The sequence below is a fragment of the Ixodes scapularis genome, unplaced genomic scaffold (genome assembly GCF_016920785.2).
Source record: "Ixodes scapularis isolate PalLabHiFi unplaced genomic scaffold, ASM1692078v2 PGA_scaffold4__175_contigs__length_147842914, whole genome shotgun sequence".
Classification (NCBI taxonomy): domain Eukaryota; kingdom Metazoa; phylum Arthropoda; class Arachnida; order Ixodida; family Ixodidae; genus Ixodes; species Ixodes scapularis.
Genome location: NW_024609879.1, coordinates 113476968 through 113497436, shown reverse-complemented (window position 1 = coordinate 113497436; position 20469 = coordinate 113476968). Strand labels below are relative to the sequence as shown.

The window sequence follows — 20469 nt, the reverse complement described above, 5'->3', positions numbered from 1 at the left end:
CCCACGACTCCTCTTCTTGCTTGCGTGCGACATGAAACCTCCGCTTATACTCATCCGGAGTCATCATGAGCTCGTCGAGGATAATGTCTCGTAGCTCCTTGTACTGCAATACCCGTCCCTCTGCTCTGTTTGCCACAACGGCGCTCGCTTTCTCGTTTAGAAAGGGCAGAATGAGTGCCCCGTGTAGGTCCTGTGGAACCTCACAACTCACCAACATTGTTTCAGCGCCTTTAAACCATGCAGGTACCAATGTGTCCGTCTCGGGCATTGGCGCCAGCACCGCACGTAGCTCCTTTGCATACCGTTCGACTCCCCCCGTACCCCGAGTGTTCTCTTCATGCGGCTGCCCCGTTATTTTGAGCTGCTCTAGTTTTATTTTCTCGAGTTCTATCTTTAGTCTCATGAGTGTTATCTCAGCACTAAGGCCATTCGAATATGTTGGCTGCCCTCCCTCACTGGTGCCAGCGTCTGGTTCCGAGTTGGCGCCACTGAGGGAAGACTCTGGGGTCTTCGATCTAGTCTCTCTGGTCATGGTGAGCCTCGGAGAAAACGGGAATGGGACTCACCCACTGTTGCCTGGCAAAATCCAATTAGCTGCTCCTCCAGTCACCGCCACCCACTTGCCGCAGTGTCCCCACTCGGCCTGGCGATCATGCCCGTCGTCTGGAAGTCTCAGCTCATTCTTCGTTCACCGAAAAGAACAAAAAAAAAAACAACCTCACAGACAAACAAAAAAAAACGCAAAATTTTCCGGCACCACCACGAAGTTCAGTACTGCAGCGACGATCTCGTCTCTTCTCTTAAGGCTTGCCCCGATATTCTGTCGCCGCTCGCTGAAGATGCTTCGCCGGTCCGCAGGTGAAGCCACAGGTCGTCCTGTTCTCCGACGTAGATGACGCCCAGGACCACCTGTCAGCTGCCACCACTCCTTTTGGGTAACTGTACCCCCCCAGGCTTCTCGCGTAGATATTGCCACGGTCCTCACTCCGGCAGGAGCGAGCCTTGTCCGCAGTCCAGCAGACGACTTCTTTGGGTAACTGTACCCCCCCGGGCTTCTCACGTAGATATTGCCGCGGTCCTCACTCCGGCAGGAGCGAGCCTTGTCCGCAGTCCAGCAGACGACTTCTTTGGGTAACTGTACCCCCCCGGGCTTCTCACGTAGATGTTGCCGCGGTCCTCACTCCGGCAGGAGCGACCCTTGTCAGCAGTCCAGCAGACGGGACCCTTGTCTGCGTCCAGCAGACGCGACCGTTGCCCGCAATCCAGCAGACGAAACACTTGTCGCATAGAGCCCAGGTACGCTCCGCCGACCTCCGTTGATGCCGTCATTTTCGCTCACCGCCCGTCGCAGGAAGTCAGCAGGATCCTGCCGACTGCGCCAGTCAACTTTCCGAGGGGGAAGGGGCCCGGTCAAGATGGTGACGACCGATGATGGTGTTCGCCCGATGGTAGTCCCCCGGGAAGTCGATTAAGAAAAAAAAACTAAAACGATGCCGACGCAACTGTCGAAAGATAGACTTTTGTAAAACAAATCTTACTTATTTCTAACAACATCCTTCGTTACTTAACAAGTGGCGTCGGGTGTCGGGCGTTCGCCTCTCCCTTTGTCCACCTATTTGATCCTTGGCCGGAAATTGACCTGGTTCGCTATCTTAGCGAAAGGAGATGGATGCTGCTGCCTTTGCAGTCCACGGAAAGCCGCACGTTGGGGCGCCAGATGTGGTATTTGCCCTCTGGGGCTGTCACCACTTAGCAACACAGAAGAAGGTTCCATGGGTCCGGATAAAGACGTGTTTATTGACTGCAATGTCAGCACGCTTCGCTCTTAGACAATGAAAAGTCTGGGCGCTGGCTCAATTGCCAGTATCACCCGGTCGGTTTCCCGCGCTGCCGCATTGGACAGATTCACGGGAAGTCGGAGGCCCACAAAGAAAAACCGAGCTCCGTAGAGCCAGGGCCTCCGCCGACGAGAGCCCCTGGCCCCCCAAAAAAAAAAATTGGCTTGCTCTTTATGTTTATACAGCCTTGATGGAGATGCGCCTCAACGGGTAATCGGTCTCTTAGCTGTAGATGAGAAATTTAGCTAGTGCGGTACAACCGCTAACCTGGGATTTTTAACGTGCATCACGCAGTAGTGATCACACGAACGCGTGCCGGTACGAAACTCATCCAGATCGAAACGGGCGGGGCGGCGGGGATCGAACCCAGGAGGTTCCCAGCGCAAGCTTTCGCTCCACGCTCCGAGCTGAGACGCGTTAGCCCACTCGGCCACTTCCTCCCTTGCCCCTGGCCCACCTTCGGGGCCAGCTTATGTAGCCTCGGAGAATGGACGCGCCCGGGGAGGCCACTAGCAGTCGCGTCCATCATAGCTCTCAAGGGTGCTACGATGGCGCGTTCACCCAAATGGGCAAGGGAGAGCCGGCCCCTTCGGGGGATTCGGCCTCGTGGTTCCTTGTATCCGGGAGGCCGACGCCATTGGTGACGACGGCTCCCACGGCCTGCGCGAAGCTAGGCCTGGATAGGGATAGAGGGAACCCCATGGTTCCCACACTCCCCCCTTCTCAAGGCTAAGGTAGGCCAAAAAAATAAAACGGCCTACCGGCTCTCAAAAACAAAATTAAAAAAAAAAAAAACGAAACCGAAAAAAAACTACCGCGTCCGGTACCGACCCCCACATGCTAGGGTTGACAAATGAAAAAATCTTCGGGGACGCTCCCGGCGCTGAAGTCTGTGGCTCACCATGGCGCAGGGACAGGACGATGTCTTGGCCGAAGTCCAGGAATGACGACGCCGGAGCGTACCCTGACGACGCGCCCCGTCGTTAGCGTTGGCACGAGCGCCCACCCGCATTGCATGTGGCTTGCAGGCGGGCTCCAGGCATCGGGACGGGAATCCGCAGATTGGGGCAGCAGCAGGGTCGCCGTGACGGCGAAGTGTGTCGGGGAATGACACTGAAAGCGTTTCTCAATTAATAACCAAAGTATTTTATCAAAATAAAAGCAGTTCATGAATTTGTTACATTTTAAATTATGCTGGCCACGATGGTTACAGGATTTGACTCTCTACTAACACCAATGAAAAGTCCCTACTTTTGCCTAGCCGTGTACGTCACCGGTGGGAAGGCGGGCGAGCGATCCGGGCAGCCGCTAATCGGCTTTCCTGGTCGCCAGCGATCAAGAATATTTTTACGCAGCTTGAAGGTTGAAAGATCTTTTGCAAAACTAGCAGACCGCGCTCGGCGGTAGTTTGTATGAACAGTGCTAGAAAAAACTTAATTTTACCCTTGTTTTTGTGGGAGAAAAACAAATACAGTCACCGGCTGGAGTGGACCCTCGGCCATGTCAATGTGCCTTTGCGGGAGCTGTGTGCCGAAAGAACTGGTGTCACATGAAACGTTCTCGCCTCTGTTGGAAATGCCTTACAGCCGCGTGCTAGTAGCTGAGTATCCTTCAGCAGTTGGAACAGCTTCAAGAATGGCAATCCGAGATTCAAACCGGCTGTGACCGCTACGAACTCTGTCGAAAGAAGAACGCTATACTATTGAAAAAAATGGTGCACATTATAGGGCTAATTGGGATTTGCAGCAGTCACATTTGTTAAAAAATGCTCCGGTTATTTTTTTATATTTAAATACTATGTTTGCTTGATATATCGATTCTAGCCCGCGCTACTCTCGGAGTTCAAATCAAGCGGCTGATCTGTTGAAAACCAGAACTGAAACGTCTAAAGTTCAAGTCTGAGTTTAGACATGACGTTCGACACAATTCGTGTCTGCCATTACAAAGGTTCAGAAACCAAGTGTTGAGCTCCGTTAATATAAGACAGGGTCGTTGCCTGATTTGTTTCATGAATGGTTGGCGTGCAATTATATTTTTTTTTGTTTTCATATTGTAGATAATGTTATTCAATTGAATGTTTTTGAACCATGAAAATAGTAATAATGTCGTTGATGGGAGGAATATAAATTTACCGCAGATAGATGCTTTGCAAAAGCAAAATGTAATAATAATTTTTTTTTTTAAATCCGATATAGAATCACCCCTATCTCCATGTGCGCATTCGTGAATGGTTGTTTGAACGTTTTGCATTCTATTCTGACAGTAAACAAACCAAAAGGTATGGGTACCTATATTTCTTCGGAGAATGCTTTCCTAATTTTCTTGAATTAAACATTTTAGATGAAATTCTGTACTTTCCTCACTATTGCATCTTAAAAAAAGTAATGTGTATTTAAGAATGAATTGTATATTTTATGCGTATTTTACTGCACCTTGATGTCTCGTGTGGCGGTTGCAAAGATAATTAAATTGTCATTTTAGCACGATCTTGGTGAACCAATGAACCTGCCGTCTAGACTACACGAATGCGGTTCATTTCATTCCATACATTTTAATGTTTACGAGAATCGCTTTCTACATGCGTTGGTTCACTACCCAGCACACGCATGTTCGCAGGTTTGGAAAACGAGGAAAGTACTCGCCACAGGCACGAACGCTGAAAATGGCGCAGACCAGAAGCGCTATTCTCGAATGGTATTTATAGATGCTTTGCCAAATTACCGAAGCACCAAGGAGCATGTTGATGCTACGAGATGAGTTACACGTCCTGGCGTCGGCAACAGTAACTTTTCTAAATGAAATCTAAAACAAATGCCACTTTTTCATCGGGTAATACGAGCGTGTGGGGCACCTGTACCCACATGCCGAGCACACTCCGTGGTGCTTGGGCGATTCGTCAAAACGTGCACTGCGTGACTCTTCGACCTTTCTTCACCAGCGTACCTGCCAGCTTCTTGTAGAAGAACAGATTTACGCTATCGATTTCACGAAACTAACGAGCCGCGGTTTGAGCGCACCGGGTTTCTCAAATTTCCAGTTGCTTTTTTTTTTTTTCTTTTCCATAGTTGAGCTCGTAGGCCAAACTCATGCATTTGGCAAGTGAAGGGTATAATAACAATAAAAATAAAAGTAATAATAATAATAATATTGTTAATATTCATAAAATATTAATAGTAATAAAATGTCTTCCAATTCGAACTACCAATCAATTATCAATTTGAGGTGGAACGAATGACCCTGTTTTCTCGTTGTTGGAAGCGAGAAAGGCCGGCCGCAGTGCACCGCATTGCCGGCCGCGCGCCTCGCTTCCCGCCAGTGACGTCACGTTTGGATGGCGGGGAAACTGAGGAAAAACTAGGGTGAATGAAGTTTTGGGTTTCGGTAGGGAACAAAATATTCATTTTTTAATTAACTAGAGTATATCTGGGGGAACGAAATAGCATTTTGGAATCAGAAAGTCGTCCGCATTCGGATTACGCCTTTAGATTAGGTGGCTCAAAACATTGGCGTAGTTTAAATGTATAAACCGCTCCATACTGTGGAATGATGCGGATCCACTTTTTTATTTTCGTTCTTTCGAAATAAACAAAAGTAGTGTTTTCTCTTGCCCCAGCAACGTTGTGGCAGCCGACACAATAAGAAAATAAATAAACCTTAAATGACTAGGTGATCGAGTCTGAACTTCGGTAACTGAAACGTGTCAATAAGACAAAAAAAAAACACTTACAAGACAAAGAAATTTTTGCACGTATAAAAAAACTCCGTGCCTATTTTTATTTTGTTTTTAATTTGTGTTAACATATCCTGTTATTATTTATTTTGTAGAAACCTGCTTCCACCCAGGAGAAACATCGAACGAGTTCCTCAACATGGAAAGAAGACCATTTCAGCAAGAACGCGGATGTCACGGTGGAGTTGGAGGGCGATGAAGCACCTGTTTGTAAACACTGCAAGGAGGAATGGGATGCGCGTGACCTTGGGGTAAGCCCATCCCTCGAGCCCACTTGAGCCTCATTATTTTTCTTTCAGAAAAATGTTTGAATTTTGTTTCAATACTTCAACAAACGACCCTTTTCAAAAATTCGTCAAGCAAGATTGGCGGTCGCCATTACTTAGGGAGGAGGCTAGGTGGCGCAAGCTACCTCCCGTTACTAAGGGTATAGCCATTAACATTCATCCATCCATCCATTGAATACACGAAGCTTGCGATTGGATCCGAGTCCTCGCCGAACGCTGACGCAGCGCTCGTTTTGAGTCCGAGCTAAGCCGAGCTCCCGTCGAAAGCTGACGCTGCAGCCCTCGTGTCCAATAACATGCTTGGTGTGTGTGAGAAAGGAAAATGGAAGACAAGCAATGGAGCGGACATTTTTTTTTTTTTTTTAAGGAGTTTATTTGTGCTTTGAACGCGACTCCGACTGGCGTGTTGAACTTTATACCGCGTCCTACATCGTAAAAAAAGTGGTCCTTCGATTTTCGCTGGATGACATAATAGAAGTGTCATTCTGTTGCCGCTGGCAATTGTGGCGGTGTCACGGCAGCAGTGGTGGTGAATGTGGTACAGACGCCTGTTTGCTGCAGGTTGCTCTCCAAAACTTGCCAGTCCGCGGAGTATTCGGCAGCCCTGAATCGGGACAAGCGACGTGCGCAACACTCGCGATCTCGTGCTTTATTTTTTTATATTTTTTTAGACTGGTTTGGGTTTATTTCGCCAAAATTATACGGCATCTAACAGCATGACACCCCGGCTTCTGTAACGTCATTTGTTGCCACTTCGGGACAACTTTTAACGTGCGGGAGGAATAGTATGGTGAACACACCAGTGCGGAGACGCTTTCCAAGCGCCGTAATTCAACTACGTCTCCTTCTGGCAGTCCATTGTCCACGCACATCAAAATAATGGATCTGCAAAGTTTCGTGGATTCCTTCTGAAGATAAAGTAATCAAAGAAGTATCGTTTCTACTTTTTTAAGGTCTGTGAAAAATAGTGTTGACACATCTCCTTATAATAAACAGCATAATAATTCTGTAAATCATGGAAATTCTTCTTTTTGCTTAAAGTTAATGTGTGGTCTCGCAGTTTATCTGAACTGTAGATAACTCAGTGTGGAAAAAAAAAATGAGAGCACTCCTGAGTGAATCCGCAGTACACTCACAGCGATAGCTGGGACACCTAATCAGACCCTAATGTACCCTTATGCACCTGGCACTTGTGTCTCTTTCGCCTGACGCGGAGGAGTAATGGCCAATGTCTAGTCCGGGAATGAAACTCGCCTATAGCTACGAAGCAAGACGGATAAATGATGTCACGTGAGTCCTAGCGTAGTCATGTTAGATTATGAAGTCATGTTACACAGCGCAAAGGCACGTAATACTTCGATGCCACATGACGCCTTGACATCCCGTAACTATGTGACATCATGTGAGAACGTGACGTCTCGCGACTTTGTGTGACCTCACGGTGCCACGTAAGTCAGAATCGACGACGCACGCTCTAAATCAATTCGAGCTTGTGAGGGTGGGGGGGGGGGGGGGGGGGGGGGGGGTAGCCAAAAACAGCTATTCCTGTAAACATATGATAAAGCCCGCTACTCTCCAGAACAAATGAGGAACACATGATTGCGCTTTGCAGAGCGAGCCACAAAAGTACGCATTTTGTTTACCTCGAAAAGTCATTTTTAAAGGATTTTACGAGGTTGCGTTTGGGCTGCTAAAGCAAAGTACACTTTCTAATGAGAATGATCTCTGCAACATTTTACTTGCACTTTTGGAGTTCGCAATGCTTGGCTTTGACTGTAATCGGTGCGAAATTACACAGCGTTCATTAATTATAACTGTGATTCCGTTACAAATTGAAGTAAAGATTAAGAGAAAGCTAAGGTACACTCTAAAAATGGTCACGCAGAGCAAGCGTGACGCAAAGCGATTTTTTTTGCACGCTTGTTCTAAGCGTGGTGTTTTTCAACGCTTCGAATTCACGCTTCCTAAGCGTGAACTGCGCACAGGTTTAACGCTTGCAGGCGTGACGCAAAGCGATTTTTTACGCGCTTGCTCGAAGCGTGCTGTTTTCCAACGCGTCAAATTCACGCTTCCTAAGCGTGAACTGTGCTATGGTTTAACGCTTGGCAGGCGTGAGGGGGCCCTTGTGTTTGCACGCTTATTACGGCGTGCGTTTTCTCCACGCTTAGATAATGGCGCCTCCTAGGCGTGCGTGAAATGCGCGTCGCGGTGGAGACCTCTGGCCGTGGGCATTGGGCTTCCCGCATTTAGTATATCGTCCCAATAACTAAGATTATTGGGACGATATACTAAATGCGAGAAAGCCCAATGTCAATGGCCAGAGGTTTCAACCACGACGCACATTACACGCGCCTAGAAGGCGTCATTATTTAAGAGTAGAGAAAACGCGCGCCGTAATAAGCGTATGAACACACGGGCCCCCATGCACCATATTGTTATTGGATATCGTTATAGGGGCTCAAAAACGATCTACTAAATCTCTCTAAGTACTCCTTTAGGCGAATTGAGTAGTGCAAGAAAGATCGACGTGCTGCTTTATATAATTACGCACATATACGAACGGCAGTTGTGAATCATGTTACGCCTGGTACATTGCGCTAGGTAGTTGCAAGCTGTTCAGAGCTGTGCAACTTGTATAAAGATTTTAGGAAATTTATCTTTGACGTCTAAAAACCCAAAGAGACAGAGAGAGATCTCGTTAGGCTCCAGTTACAAGAAGGAACAGTCAAAAAGGAACTAAATAGATAGAGGAAAACAAATTTCAGCTTCGGGGATAAACTCCTTATTAGAAAATCTATTTTTGTTTGTACAAATAAGCCGCTAAAAAGTATAAAGCCCACCAACTGCTAAGAACTGCAACTACTAGAATATCATGAACCAACTATGAACGAATGTCAATATTTTGACTTTTTAGCGGTTTTGAATCAAAATATATTTTTTAGTAAATGTTAGTAACAGAGTCAATATACAATTCGTTACCATATGGTTTGCAGCTACGCGGTGATAATTGTGTCGTGTCATACTTCATTACGGTTCATTTTCTACAATAATTGGTATATTAGAAAAATTGTGCTTGGTGGCAAGTCTGTGATTTTGTAAAAGAAATTAACCACAGAATATGAAGGAGGTCTTTCCTTCTAAGATTGGTTCGTAACGAAACACAACCAGTTTAAACATCGTCAACACTTTGCTAACAAAGGTCAAACTGGCATAAACATCAAATGAGTTCAAATGAGCAAAGTTTTAACTTCGTTAGGAAAGTCAACACTTGCTAACGAAAATTGAATTGGCGTAATGACCAGATTTAGTTTTGGCGCATTCGACCACGTGGCATTGCCATTTTTTCTAGATACCTTAGATTTTTTATTATTAAGGGCACTTTCGTTCAATTTACTAGAGCTATTATATTTTGATGTACATAACTCCCCTCCAAGCATTCTTCCAAAAACGAGTATGAAAAAAAAAAAAAAAAACCTTGTGCGAGAAAGTGCAATTTTGAGAGAAGATCACGCAACCCTTTCTAGGCCCACGCTACCTCAGAACTGCTTGCTGGTTTCACTACTCTCTGTACAAAACCAAGCAGCTGCCCAAATGCTGCTGGGTATGTTACGTTAAGTAGTAAACACAGAGGCATAGTACCAGCGCTTTCTCGAGAGACGTGTCTGGTTGCAGGTCGATTTCGTTTCGTGGTTCGTTGCCGCAGATTAGCCGTCTCGTTTCGCCCCACACAATGCAGGGTCCAAGAATATCCGTCAGTGCAACCTGTTAACAATAAGATTAAAATATTATGGCCTAAATAAACTTAGTATTACAGAAATGAGTATAAACACTTGAACTTTAACATTCTCCACGTTGCACTAACTGAAGCGCTCATAACAGGCTGTTCTTAGTTCGTGAAGCTGTGTAACATTAAGTGCGCTTTGAGCGTGCTTGAAGTATTTACTTTATTGCGAAAGTGCTCTACTCGCCGCTGAAATCAGTGCGTTATTTTGCGAGTGTCACGAAAAAGCGTTACGCCGACGCGTTACGGTTACGCCGACGGCGACGCCGCTCAAGCTAACTCGATATTTCTGCACAGCTTTATCTCAAAGAAACGGTTGGGTTGAGGCCGACCAAAACCAAAATGAAACATGCCTGCAAGCACCGGAACATGCAAAGATGCACGCGGCTGCCTCTGATGCTACTGTGATTCTTTGCGTCTCCTTCACCGCTGCGACCCTTTTACTCCTACAATGCAACGTTGTGTACCCTTTCCCTTCTTTCCTGTTGCCACCCTTTTTCCCTTGCCATATTGTCACGTACCCATTCTCTCCTTCACCCATATTCTGGGTGTTCGTCGATTCCAAACCGTAAACTTTTAACACGGGAGACCGACGCAGAGGCGGGACTTCAGGCAAAATATGCTTTCGAAGTTTTTGCGACAGCAATGCAACACTTGGAATAACAAGCTCACCTATGTACTGCAGTGTCTACAGCCGAGAACAAACTCGCCCGGCTACCTCGACTACACCCCAGCATCTACGGTTTACCGCTTTACCTTTCCGAATAAACAACATTTGTCTCAATGCCGCGCTCAATCACAAGCAGCAAAAATTGTTTCCTAGATGTGACAGTTATGCTGAAGAGCACATCGCTTCGACAAAAGCGATATGGTAAAGATTGTGCTACTTGATACTTTCGCTTTTGCAACAAAACAAGAAAAAAACAGCGGATTAAGAGAGTAATGGGGGACAAAGGAAAGCAGGGTTCTTATACAAATATTGAAGTCTTCCTTGAATAGCTGGCGAATGGCCGCAGTAAAGGCACCAGCCAAATGGGAAGCCCTTTCTTTGGCTGGCCATTCAGATCCGTCTCCCGCAGGAATTCGGGGCACTCGCACTCGCTGTGTTTGCAGCGACCCCGCTGCACTCCACGCACGTCAGGTGCGGTAAACATGGCACACTGTGCCCGAACTCACGCGCCGTTTAAGTCTCGCCAGTCGCAGTCAGTCAAGCTGGTCCAGCCCCAGCCACAAACAAAGCGTGTCGGGAACTGACTCAGAGAGACAGCCCGCAACGGAAACAGCGCAACGGCTTTCTCGCTTTTCCCGCCAAAAAAGAGGACGCATGCGCTCTCTGTGCTTCCGGAAAAGAGAAGCTCACGTCAACTAAAACTCGACAAAAAAGCACGCGCAAGTGCTTCTTCGGGAGGGTCAATCCATTCGGATATATATTAGCGTGACGATGAGTGGAGGCGCACGCGTTTTTCCGAAAATCTAAGCGTGTGTTTTGCGGTCGTCACGCTAACGCTGTTGATCACGTCCTAAACAAAAGGCCGAGCGGGATTCCTCGGACTGCTCTAACGCTTGGACACAGAAAACAAACGCTTATTCTCGATCACGTGGTGCTTAAAACGTCATTCCCGTGGTATCGACGGAGGTTCCACGCTTGAAACTCGCGGTTAGCGTGAGGTTCGGCGTGATAGTTTTTAGAGTGTACCTGCGGTTAACCAGGCCAGTGTTGTGGAAGATGTTTCTCTTTCTGTTAATAGCGTTTTAAGTAATTGTTCCAAACGAGGCGCTTTATATCTAAACAGGTGGCCGACGTAACCCACATTTGCGCTGTTCTCGGAGACAAAAATTGGGTATTCTCTTCTTTTACAGGAACATGAGAAGGCTTGTCCTGAAAAAGGAGTTCAATGCCGTGACTGTGATGAATGGATCAAACAGGAGGAGTTAAGTGACCACAAGGTGAGTGACGCTCTAACATCAGTGTGATAGATTAATTGCCGAAGGAACACTTCAGGCGGATGTTGCTCATGACTAGATAGTCATATAGGAAATCACAATTTGCTCGCGGATGCGTATGGAAGAAAATATTGTGGAGCATGCCATGCTGATTTTGGCGCTTGATTAACGGACGCCACATCACCTGGCTTAGAGCGGGGGGGGGGGGGGGGGGGGGGGGACGTGGAGGGATGGGGTTCCCGAGGCTTGGGTAAGCACACCCGAGGGACTCCCTCGCTAGCCTTTAACCTGCTGCCAGACTTAATTACGCGTGGCTAAAGGCTAGCGCAGGAATCACTGAGGCCTGTCTGCCCCTGGCTTAAGACTTCACCTTTGACGTCCGTGACAACGTGCAAATCTGAGTGCCGAAAAGGGCCTGTTGGTTTACTGGGCAAGCTTTTCCGAAAATGCCTCAGCGATAGCATTGGCGTTTCATAATTCCGTGAAGAGCACTACAGGAACTTATACTGCCTAGAATAACTGAAAAAATTAATGACCTATTAGAGCTAAAGCAGCTCTATCTAAAGTGATGAGGTCTATAGGTTCTTCCCTTGACGTCTGAAATAGTACAACTGGAGGGCTAAGGTCAGAGTTTAGGGATGCCTTCCTTCATAGTCCAACGTCATAATTGTGGAGAATTTCCCACTTGCATCAAATGGGATTTGTTAACATACCACTTTTGTAGTTTGAGGCTACATAAATTAATTACACAGTAGACAAGGGTGCAGTATATGCGTACATAATGTTTTTCATATCAGATTCTTGATAATATTATTTTCTTATTTTATTTAGTCAACGTATGTTGTCGAGAGTAACGTCATATATTTTTCGTTCAAATTGGCAATGTTTCACCTTTAAGGAATACTTTCAATACCTGCATCTATAGTCGGCGACAGGCCAAGAACGAAGTGGAAGATCCTACCACCCCTTTCCACTTTAGCAGAGCGATTGCCGAAGAGGAGGCGACCTCCTCTTCACCGCTCGCTCTGCTAATGTCGCGGACTGTAGTAACACGACCTTTGCGGCAACTCCAGTATCAAACTCCGGGAGCGAGACATAACAGAACGGAGATGAAACTCACGCCATGCTGTGAATTCCTCGGGAACAGCCCTATCCAGTAGGCGCACCGAAGTGAAAAATAAAGAAAAAAAAGAAGAGAGGAAATATAAGCGCGTTCTTGGTGGGAACGCTAGAAGCTTTGATAATTTGCTCGTTTAGCGCGTGGTGGAAGAGTGCGTCGTAGGCGTCTGCTTGATTACGTGTTCTGACTCCGCCGGAGTCAGAACAGGTTACTCGAATGCCAGCCGCGCATCTTACTCAGTAGATGCCTATAGGTATCTACTGAGCAAGGTGTGGGGCTGGCACTCGAGTAACTTGCATCTACTCAGGAAAAAGCGAGAGCGGACCTCGCGTTTTTAAATGCTATTCTATTTGAAAACGCGAGTTCTAGCTTCTCAGGTTTATGCCGATAATTGCAATGTAATAAAGGGTGTCCCCGAAAAAGTTTCATATCCTTCATTTTATGGATATCAACCATACGTTGAAGAGCTGTCAGACTTCTTTACGTCTGTGTTTGCGGAATGTACGATACAGGAAGCGTAGAATATGGTCTGTTTGGAATAAGTGCAAATATTCAAAATGCCTAAAATTTTTTTTTTTTTTTTTTTCACAGAAATAAGTTACGCATTGTTAAAGGCTCACTTCCCGCTTGCGGCCAACCCAGACACCAAAGTGTTGGAAGGAGCCGTTCTCTTGTTAAAAATTTAAATGCTTTAGGATATTTTCAGTGGGCAATTGGAACTTCATTGCAAATGGTATAATTTATCCAATGGAGTGCCAATGACAGCACAATATTGGAACAGATTGGAAGCCTATTGGCACTTCATTGAAAGTGGTATCCAATTTATCAAACGTGGTGCCAATGACTGCCCAATATCCGACAAATTTGGATGCCCATTAACACTTTATTGGAGATAGTGTCCAATTTATATAATGATGTGCCAATGAATTCACGATATTGAGAAACGTTGGAAGCCCATTGGCACTTCTTGTATACAATTTATGCAATACGCTGCCAATGACTGTACAATTAAAGCAACATTGGAGTCCCATTGGAAGTTTATTAGAAGTGGTATGCAATTAATCCGGTGGGCGGCCAATGACCATCCAACATTGGAAGCTCATTGGCACCACATTGGAAGTGGTTTCCAATTTATCCAATGGGATTCCAATAAATTCCGAATATTGCTGATAGAGAAGACAATTGGTGACACATGTTCCTATTTTTCAAGTCATTTCCAATATTGGTTACAGAGAGGACACAATGGGCCAATGATGGCCCCCTTTTTCCAAGATATTCTCAATATTGGCTCAATGGCCTGTAGTGCTTGGGAAGTGTTTGTTTTATTGTGTTTCCAATTACAGAAAGTGGACACAATTTCGGAGCTTCAACAGAAAATAAAAGAAATGGAGCAGTGCAACGTAAGTATATTCATTTTCAGTAAATAATAATAAAGGTAAATATTCTTATTAGAAACGCATGTGCAACTTTGATTTACTAAAGCAATGCAATGGAACCACTGTTAATAATGATTTTGAGTGTAATAATATTGCACATTGAAGCGTTCTGCATATGATCTGGATTAGCTTTGCCTGATAACCAAATACATAACTGCAACGCACAAGAAATTTCTTCAAGCATGTGGGCATGAAGCCTTCATGTGCTGGTTTGGTATAGTAGCCCTTGCGAGAAGTATTATTTTTGCATTTAATAGGCTCTAATGATTTACAAATTCGATACCTGATGCGAGGCTATTGGCATCAACATACGGTCATATCAGGAATGAATCGGGTTATGAGGCTCTTCACCCTGTGTGAACCTCGAACGGGTACCGTGGGTCTGCTGAATTGTTAGTATACTTGAATAGTTCCCAGGGACCTTGTACACGTTAAAAAAAAAATATATATATAGATATATATATACATATGAATGAATGAATGGCAAATTCTTCTGCTACAAGGTTATTCGATTAAATTTCTTGATTACTCAAGGATGATGTAATTGGCCGTTACTTGAAAAAGAAACCGTTACTGTTTGGATTCCTTGATTCTCAAAGCGAAAGAATTTTTTCTGCCGGTTTGAAAACGGGTTTTTAACACTTCATTATTGGATCAGGATTCACAAATTATAAACTACTTATCTTCTTAAGCCAGCACTTTTTCTAAAACCACCCTTCTATCTGAGACTCGGATTAATGATTTATTGGTATAGAAACTTGTAGGAAAAAAGGCGCTTTTAGAAGGGGGAGGGAAAAATAGTAACCGTTACAAGTAATTTTGACACTTCAAAGGCAAAGAAATTACTCTGGTGATTTCTTGGTAATGAATGTATTCAAATAATGATAAAATTAATAAAAAATATGTTCAATTATAAGGTGTTTGATTAATTGTACATCGTACTGCACAAGTGCGAATACGAGGTAGTGTCGGGACCTGAGAGGCTCGCATTAGGAGTTTGGGTAGGGTGGTAGGGTTTTGTGCGTGCACCGCAATACGCAAGGTGCGTACGTTTGCGAGCGCCTGAAACAATATACGTCGAACTTGGCGGGCCGCAGTGGATTTCTACTATCGTGACGACTGCCGCGCAGTGATTGTTGTCTACACACGCAGCCTCGCGAGCTCGCATTGCCGAGCCACGTCGGTCCCAACTCTACCCAACCCTGTATTCTCGTAGTCTGTAGAATTGTCTGAAGCCCTCCTCCCCTTTTGTTATCTCGCATGCTGTTTCTAATGATCATATCCCACCTTATTCTGTTCACTTATGCAAGTCGAAGCCAAGTTTCCGAAGCACGCAATCTTCGGTGTTCTGTGCCTTAAAATTGAAAATATTAAAATTGAGATGTTAAATCGCGTTGTAAATATATTAGGAATAAGGAATTGCGCATAGTATTTCCTGATGGTATTATTCTGGAGTCGCAATGGCATGGAAATAAAATCAGCTTATCTTTATTATACGTATTTTTTTGTGTGTGGATAAACCAGGACATACATCCTTCAGTAAACAAAATTACGAGTGTTCATTTTTTTATTTTTTGCAGATGTCTCAACTAGAGGAAGCGAGGAATGAAAGAGCGAAGCTGGAAAAAAGAATACAAGAGCTGGAGAACCGTCAGGTAGAACCAAATACATTTAACTAGAATAATATTTAAATATTTCTTCCTTTTGTAACCTACGTTTTAATAATAATAATACTCTTTATATTCGTGTGCCTAAAAACCACCCCAACGTCTTCACGTTAGTGCACAAAGAAGGTGTAAACGCCCAATTAACACAAAACAAACAAAACACAAACAAGAGATAGGTAGCGATCCCTTGCAATTGCTTGCGGTAAACAGAAAAGTCACTGAATATTTTAATGTGCCTGGATGGTCAAAAAGATCGAACAGTGATGGTATGAGTGACAAGGCAGAAGGCCTGCAGATAGTATTAAAATAAAACAATAGAGTGATTTCTAGTCAAACGGAAGGGGAGATGTGTTGGATTACATTCGATTAAAGCGAATCATTATCTATAATTTTTACTTACTATATTGTGCAAAAAAATCGATTCGCATTCTGTTATTCTGCCAGAAAGTGGTCTCAGCAAGAACACACCTAGGAAAAAGTTCTAATCAAAATTTAAGCGGCGCTGAAGATAGCGGTCGTAAACGATGCGTATTATGCGTTTTCGCACACTTTCAATTTTTGTTGACTTCGTTTCTGTCAACGAATTGCAAGCTACAGAAACGAATCCGAGACTTAAATAACTGGAGAGCGAAATGAACGAATAATACAGGCAGGAGTTTTAAATTGCAGCGTGATGCAAGATATCAATCCCAACATCTTTGTCGCACTGCCCACAATATTGGACACATGCGAAGAAAACTTCAGTTCGTTATCTATGCTCACGCCAAGGTCTCTTGAAACAAAGATGTGTTTGATTGAAAATCCTCTTAAAGGGCAACTCCGCTCAATTCCGAAAAATTTAGGCTTACATATGATTCCATTTCACAAAGCACTACTAAACAGCTCTAAGTCTTCGGATTCGCGAAATGTGGAATATTACCTGTTTAATCTGAATTTAAAAATCGGCTGATACCGAAACCGAAACTTCGGTTGCATCAGGCAACATTGGTCTCGTGTCGTCAGAGTCATGGCCACGTCATTTCGAACCACGTACTCTTGTGACGTTCGTGGGGGCGACACGCGGCACGGGAGGTCGCTTCGCATGGCGTGGACGGTGATCGCCCGGGAGAGAGGGGGAAGGGGAGAAGACGAAACCGGACATGCGACAAACGCGCAGGGTAGCGGAAAACCAGCCCATCCGCGTTACGGTGATCACGTGGACGCCGTTCAGCCAACACCGGTAGGAGAAACTCGTGACGTCATCGTTCAATTTCACTCTGAGAAGTAAAAACAAAGAAAACGTGAGAATGACGAAGACATGCCTCTAACGTAGGGGCTGAACGTTGGCCGCTCCAACTCCGTCGCATTGACTGCGCTGATGATTGCGCCTCACGTCGTACGCTAGAGTTGGCAGATTCGGCGACTTGGCTCACTTGAAAGTGTGCTGGCCAGTTTATTAAATATATAGACGAAATTAGACCGTAATATTTGACATGGGGTCTTCCTATATGATACTGAAGAGGGCTGCATCGTTTTCTGAATATCAAAAATGAAGCGGAGTTGCCCTTTAATACATAATAGTTATGCAATAATTTACGACATCTGCACAGGCACAAGGCAATTGGTTTGAGGTGGTTCATTGACAAGCTATTCACTTTACACCACTGAACTGTGCACGAGTCACCATTCTGTAAAGTTTCGCAGTCGACAAGAGTATGAACATTCATAAAAAGCTTAATGGCATCTGCAAACAACAACTCGGCATTTTCAACATTTGACGCTAAATAATTTAAGAAGGTAAAAAAACAAACAGGGGCTAAGAATAGACCCTTGGAGAGCGCCGCAATAAAAAAAATGTTCTTGAGCGACTAATATCTATTCGAACACCGTTGGAACGATATTGTCACGGGTGGTGACCAAAAAAACAAGAAATAAATAGGAAGAAATAAACGTTTAATGTGGCGAACTTGTGCCACAAAAAAAAGGGTACAAATCATAATAACAGAGCGTCGCGGGCGTCGCAGTCGGCGTTGCAGCAGAGTCGAACGCAGGGGCGAAACTGACTCCGCTCGCCTTGCGGAATCCCTTAAGTACCCTCGTGGGTTTCTGGATCGTTCGGCGTAGAAGGGTCGGCGCGTAGAACATTCTAACCTCGAATCAGCGAGACGGTTCTCGAATTCACCAGAACATCAAATTCTCCAGAACATCAAAACAGCGCGGGAGGCAAGCTCGGTAACCGTTAGGCCACGCGCGCGCTGCCTACTTGGCCAGCTGCGCGCGCGGCAATACGAGGTAACTTTGAAACAATTCGCACAACTCTGCACAACAACAATATAAAAATAGTATATGTAATAAGAAGTCATGGCCTACTTTCTCAAATGGTTTTTACATTTTAAAATATATGCAATCAATTTGACCTTTGTTCATAACAACAGGGGCACAGAAGTTAATAAAGTGCACAAGTTACTTTCAACTGACTGTGCCGTCACGAAACCGTGATGGCAAGCTAGAAATTTTTCGCGGAAGTAAAAATATAGTTCTTAGTAACTGAAGCATCACCTTTGAAAATCGGCACAATCACCGCTTCTTCCAAAGCGATGGAAAAACACCGAAACTAAGAGAGGTTAAATGTCTGCTTCAAAATAGGTTAAACAATTCACGACAACCTTTAATAATAAAAGAAGGAATGCAGTCAGCCGCAGGAGATAATTTTGGTTTTAGTTTCTTTATAACTTTAGCAATTTCTTCGATATCTACTCTAATACCTGACAAAAAGTCATGGCAGTTCATTTTAATATTCGTAGGCTGAATGGCTTGTTGAACGGAGGAGCAACAATCACTGAAGTTATCGGCAAACACATCTGCAACCACTACAGGGGCGGAAGCATAGTTATCGTTGTGTGAGCAGTCGCGTATTGAAATACTTTGGTCAGTATCACGCGTGTGCTGTTTTGCAGACCTCCAAAAATCCTTTGGGCTTCGGTTCAAGCAACGCTCTATTTGGTCAAGGCTTCAGCGCTTATCTTTAGAGCGCAACCTTTTAGCTAGAGCACGATAAATGCTAAACTGAGTATAGAATAATCTATTGCCAGTTCGTTTAAAGCTTGTGAAAGTGGCTTTGTTTTTCGCAAACAATTTTTTTTTTTTTTAATTTTGGGGAAACCATTTGGGATAAATGTAAGGCTTGAAAATCCGCTGAGGCATAAAAGAATGAATAACGTCTTTAACAATCGACAAAAACGTCTGAGTGACCGTTTCTGTGTCAGTAATTCCAAGAACCCCGCTCCAATCAAAGTTTTTGAAGTATCTGTGCATGCTCAGATAATCTACCGGGCATAGTTGTAATTAGAATAGCTATGGCATGGTGGCTTTTTTCGTGGAATGTAGAATTTAACTCTAATTGTGGCTGAATCTCATTTATTCGCATTAAGTAATTTATAACAGGGGTCACAGAATCGACTGATATGTTAGATAAAACAAGGTCTAGAACATTTTCTGCACTATTTTTAATTTGGTTAAGTTGATTAAGACAACAGCAGTCCATGAAGAGCAGTAACCATGAAGCGTTATTTGATGTTATATGATTGTTGGCAATACCAAACCCCAGCGGTCAGTCCACTCCTGGATGATTAAAATCTCCATATATCTGTACTTTGTATTTCTGAAAATTTAATTATTTACTAAGCGTCCCCTGGACAAAAATAGGTCTGGACGTCCTATGCTCATTCTAGTGCCAGTCAATTACCCCTATGTCCACCCTATGGATTCTTGAAGACCGTTCATGGACCATTTATGGACCGTTCGTGTTTCATAGAACGGCCTTAACGACGATATAGGGATCTCCCGATACAAACACGTTGTTCATTCTTTCATATTGCCAAGCTATGGCCCTGGTGAGTCTATGCACACCCTAGTGCCTCTCTGGTTTGAACTAGATTGGTAGATTATTAAAGTGATGCCGGATAGATGTGTTCGCTAGGTGTAGGGAGGTGTCCGAGTTAGGAGTCTTAAATAAGCGCCGGGCATCAATATATTACATTGATGTCTAGAGACATGTCCAACTTTAGTGCACATTCAATGTGGAGCTGGAAGTGTTGAGTATGTACCGAAATAATTCTTACCTGTTGTTATCTTATTCTGTAACCTGTTATCCTATTCTAAATACGATAACAGCGCCACCCTTTAGCGACGAGTTGAAACATGAAAGTTGCTTTGTACGGCTAATGCTAGAGATATTTAATGTTCACAGAGTACCGAAACTCCCAGACTCGAGGTGCCAAGAAGGCGGCTGGATCTTTTGTCTTTACTGAGGCCAGCATGAGCTTTTAGAAAGCATTTTTTTCGTAAAACCAAACGGAAAAAGCTCATTTGGTTGGAGATTAGCACAAAATGACTGGGTCTTGATATTTGCTAAAGTCTTTAGTTTACAAGGCTTTGCGGCTGAATTAATATTGTTTTTATACAAACATGTCTCACCGTTGGTTTCAGGTAGCGCGTCTCGACCTGGGCGCGTCCTAACTTCGGTAGTAATTCGCGGCGCGTCCGCTTGGGAGTCGGGGGTTGGCATCCCTGAAATCCCTTCCGCCGTATATGTTCCGGAGCCAAAATGGCCGATTAAAACCAAAAAAAGAAGAGTCGCAGCGGACGCTATCAAATGCGATACTCCCGAACCAATACAAGCTACCGT

General features: G+C 44.5%; 1 protein-coding gene across 1 annotated transcript in view; it reads left to right on the top strand.

The window, feature by feature from the left end:
- The window catches only part of LOC120848886, a 63428-nt gene that overhangs the window by 11917 nt on the left and 31042 nt on the right, over positions 1-20469 (top strand). The window contains exons 5-8 of the mRNA XM_040220960.1: positions 5664-5819; positions 11497-11583; positions 14044-14100; positions 15717-15791. Coding sequence (XP_040076894.1) covers positions 5664-5819; positions 11497-11583; positions 14044-14100; positions 15717-15791 — 375 coding nt within the window. The remainder of the gene's footprint in view (positions 1-5663; positions 5820-11496; positions 11584-14043; positions 14101-15716; positions 15792-20469) is intronic.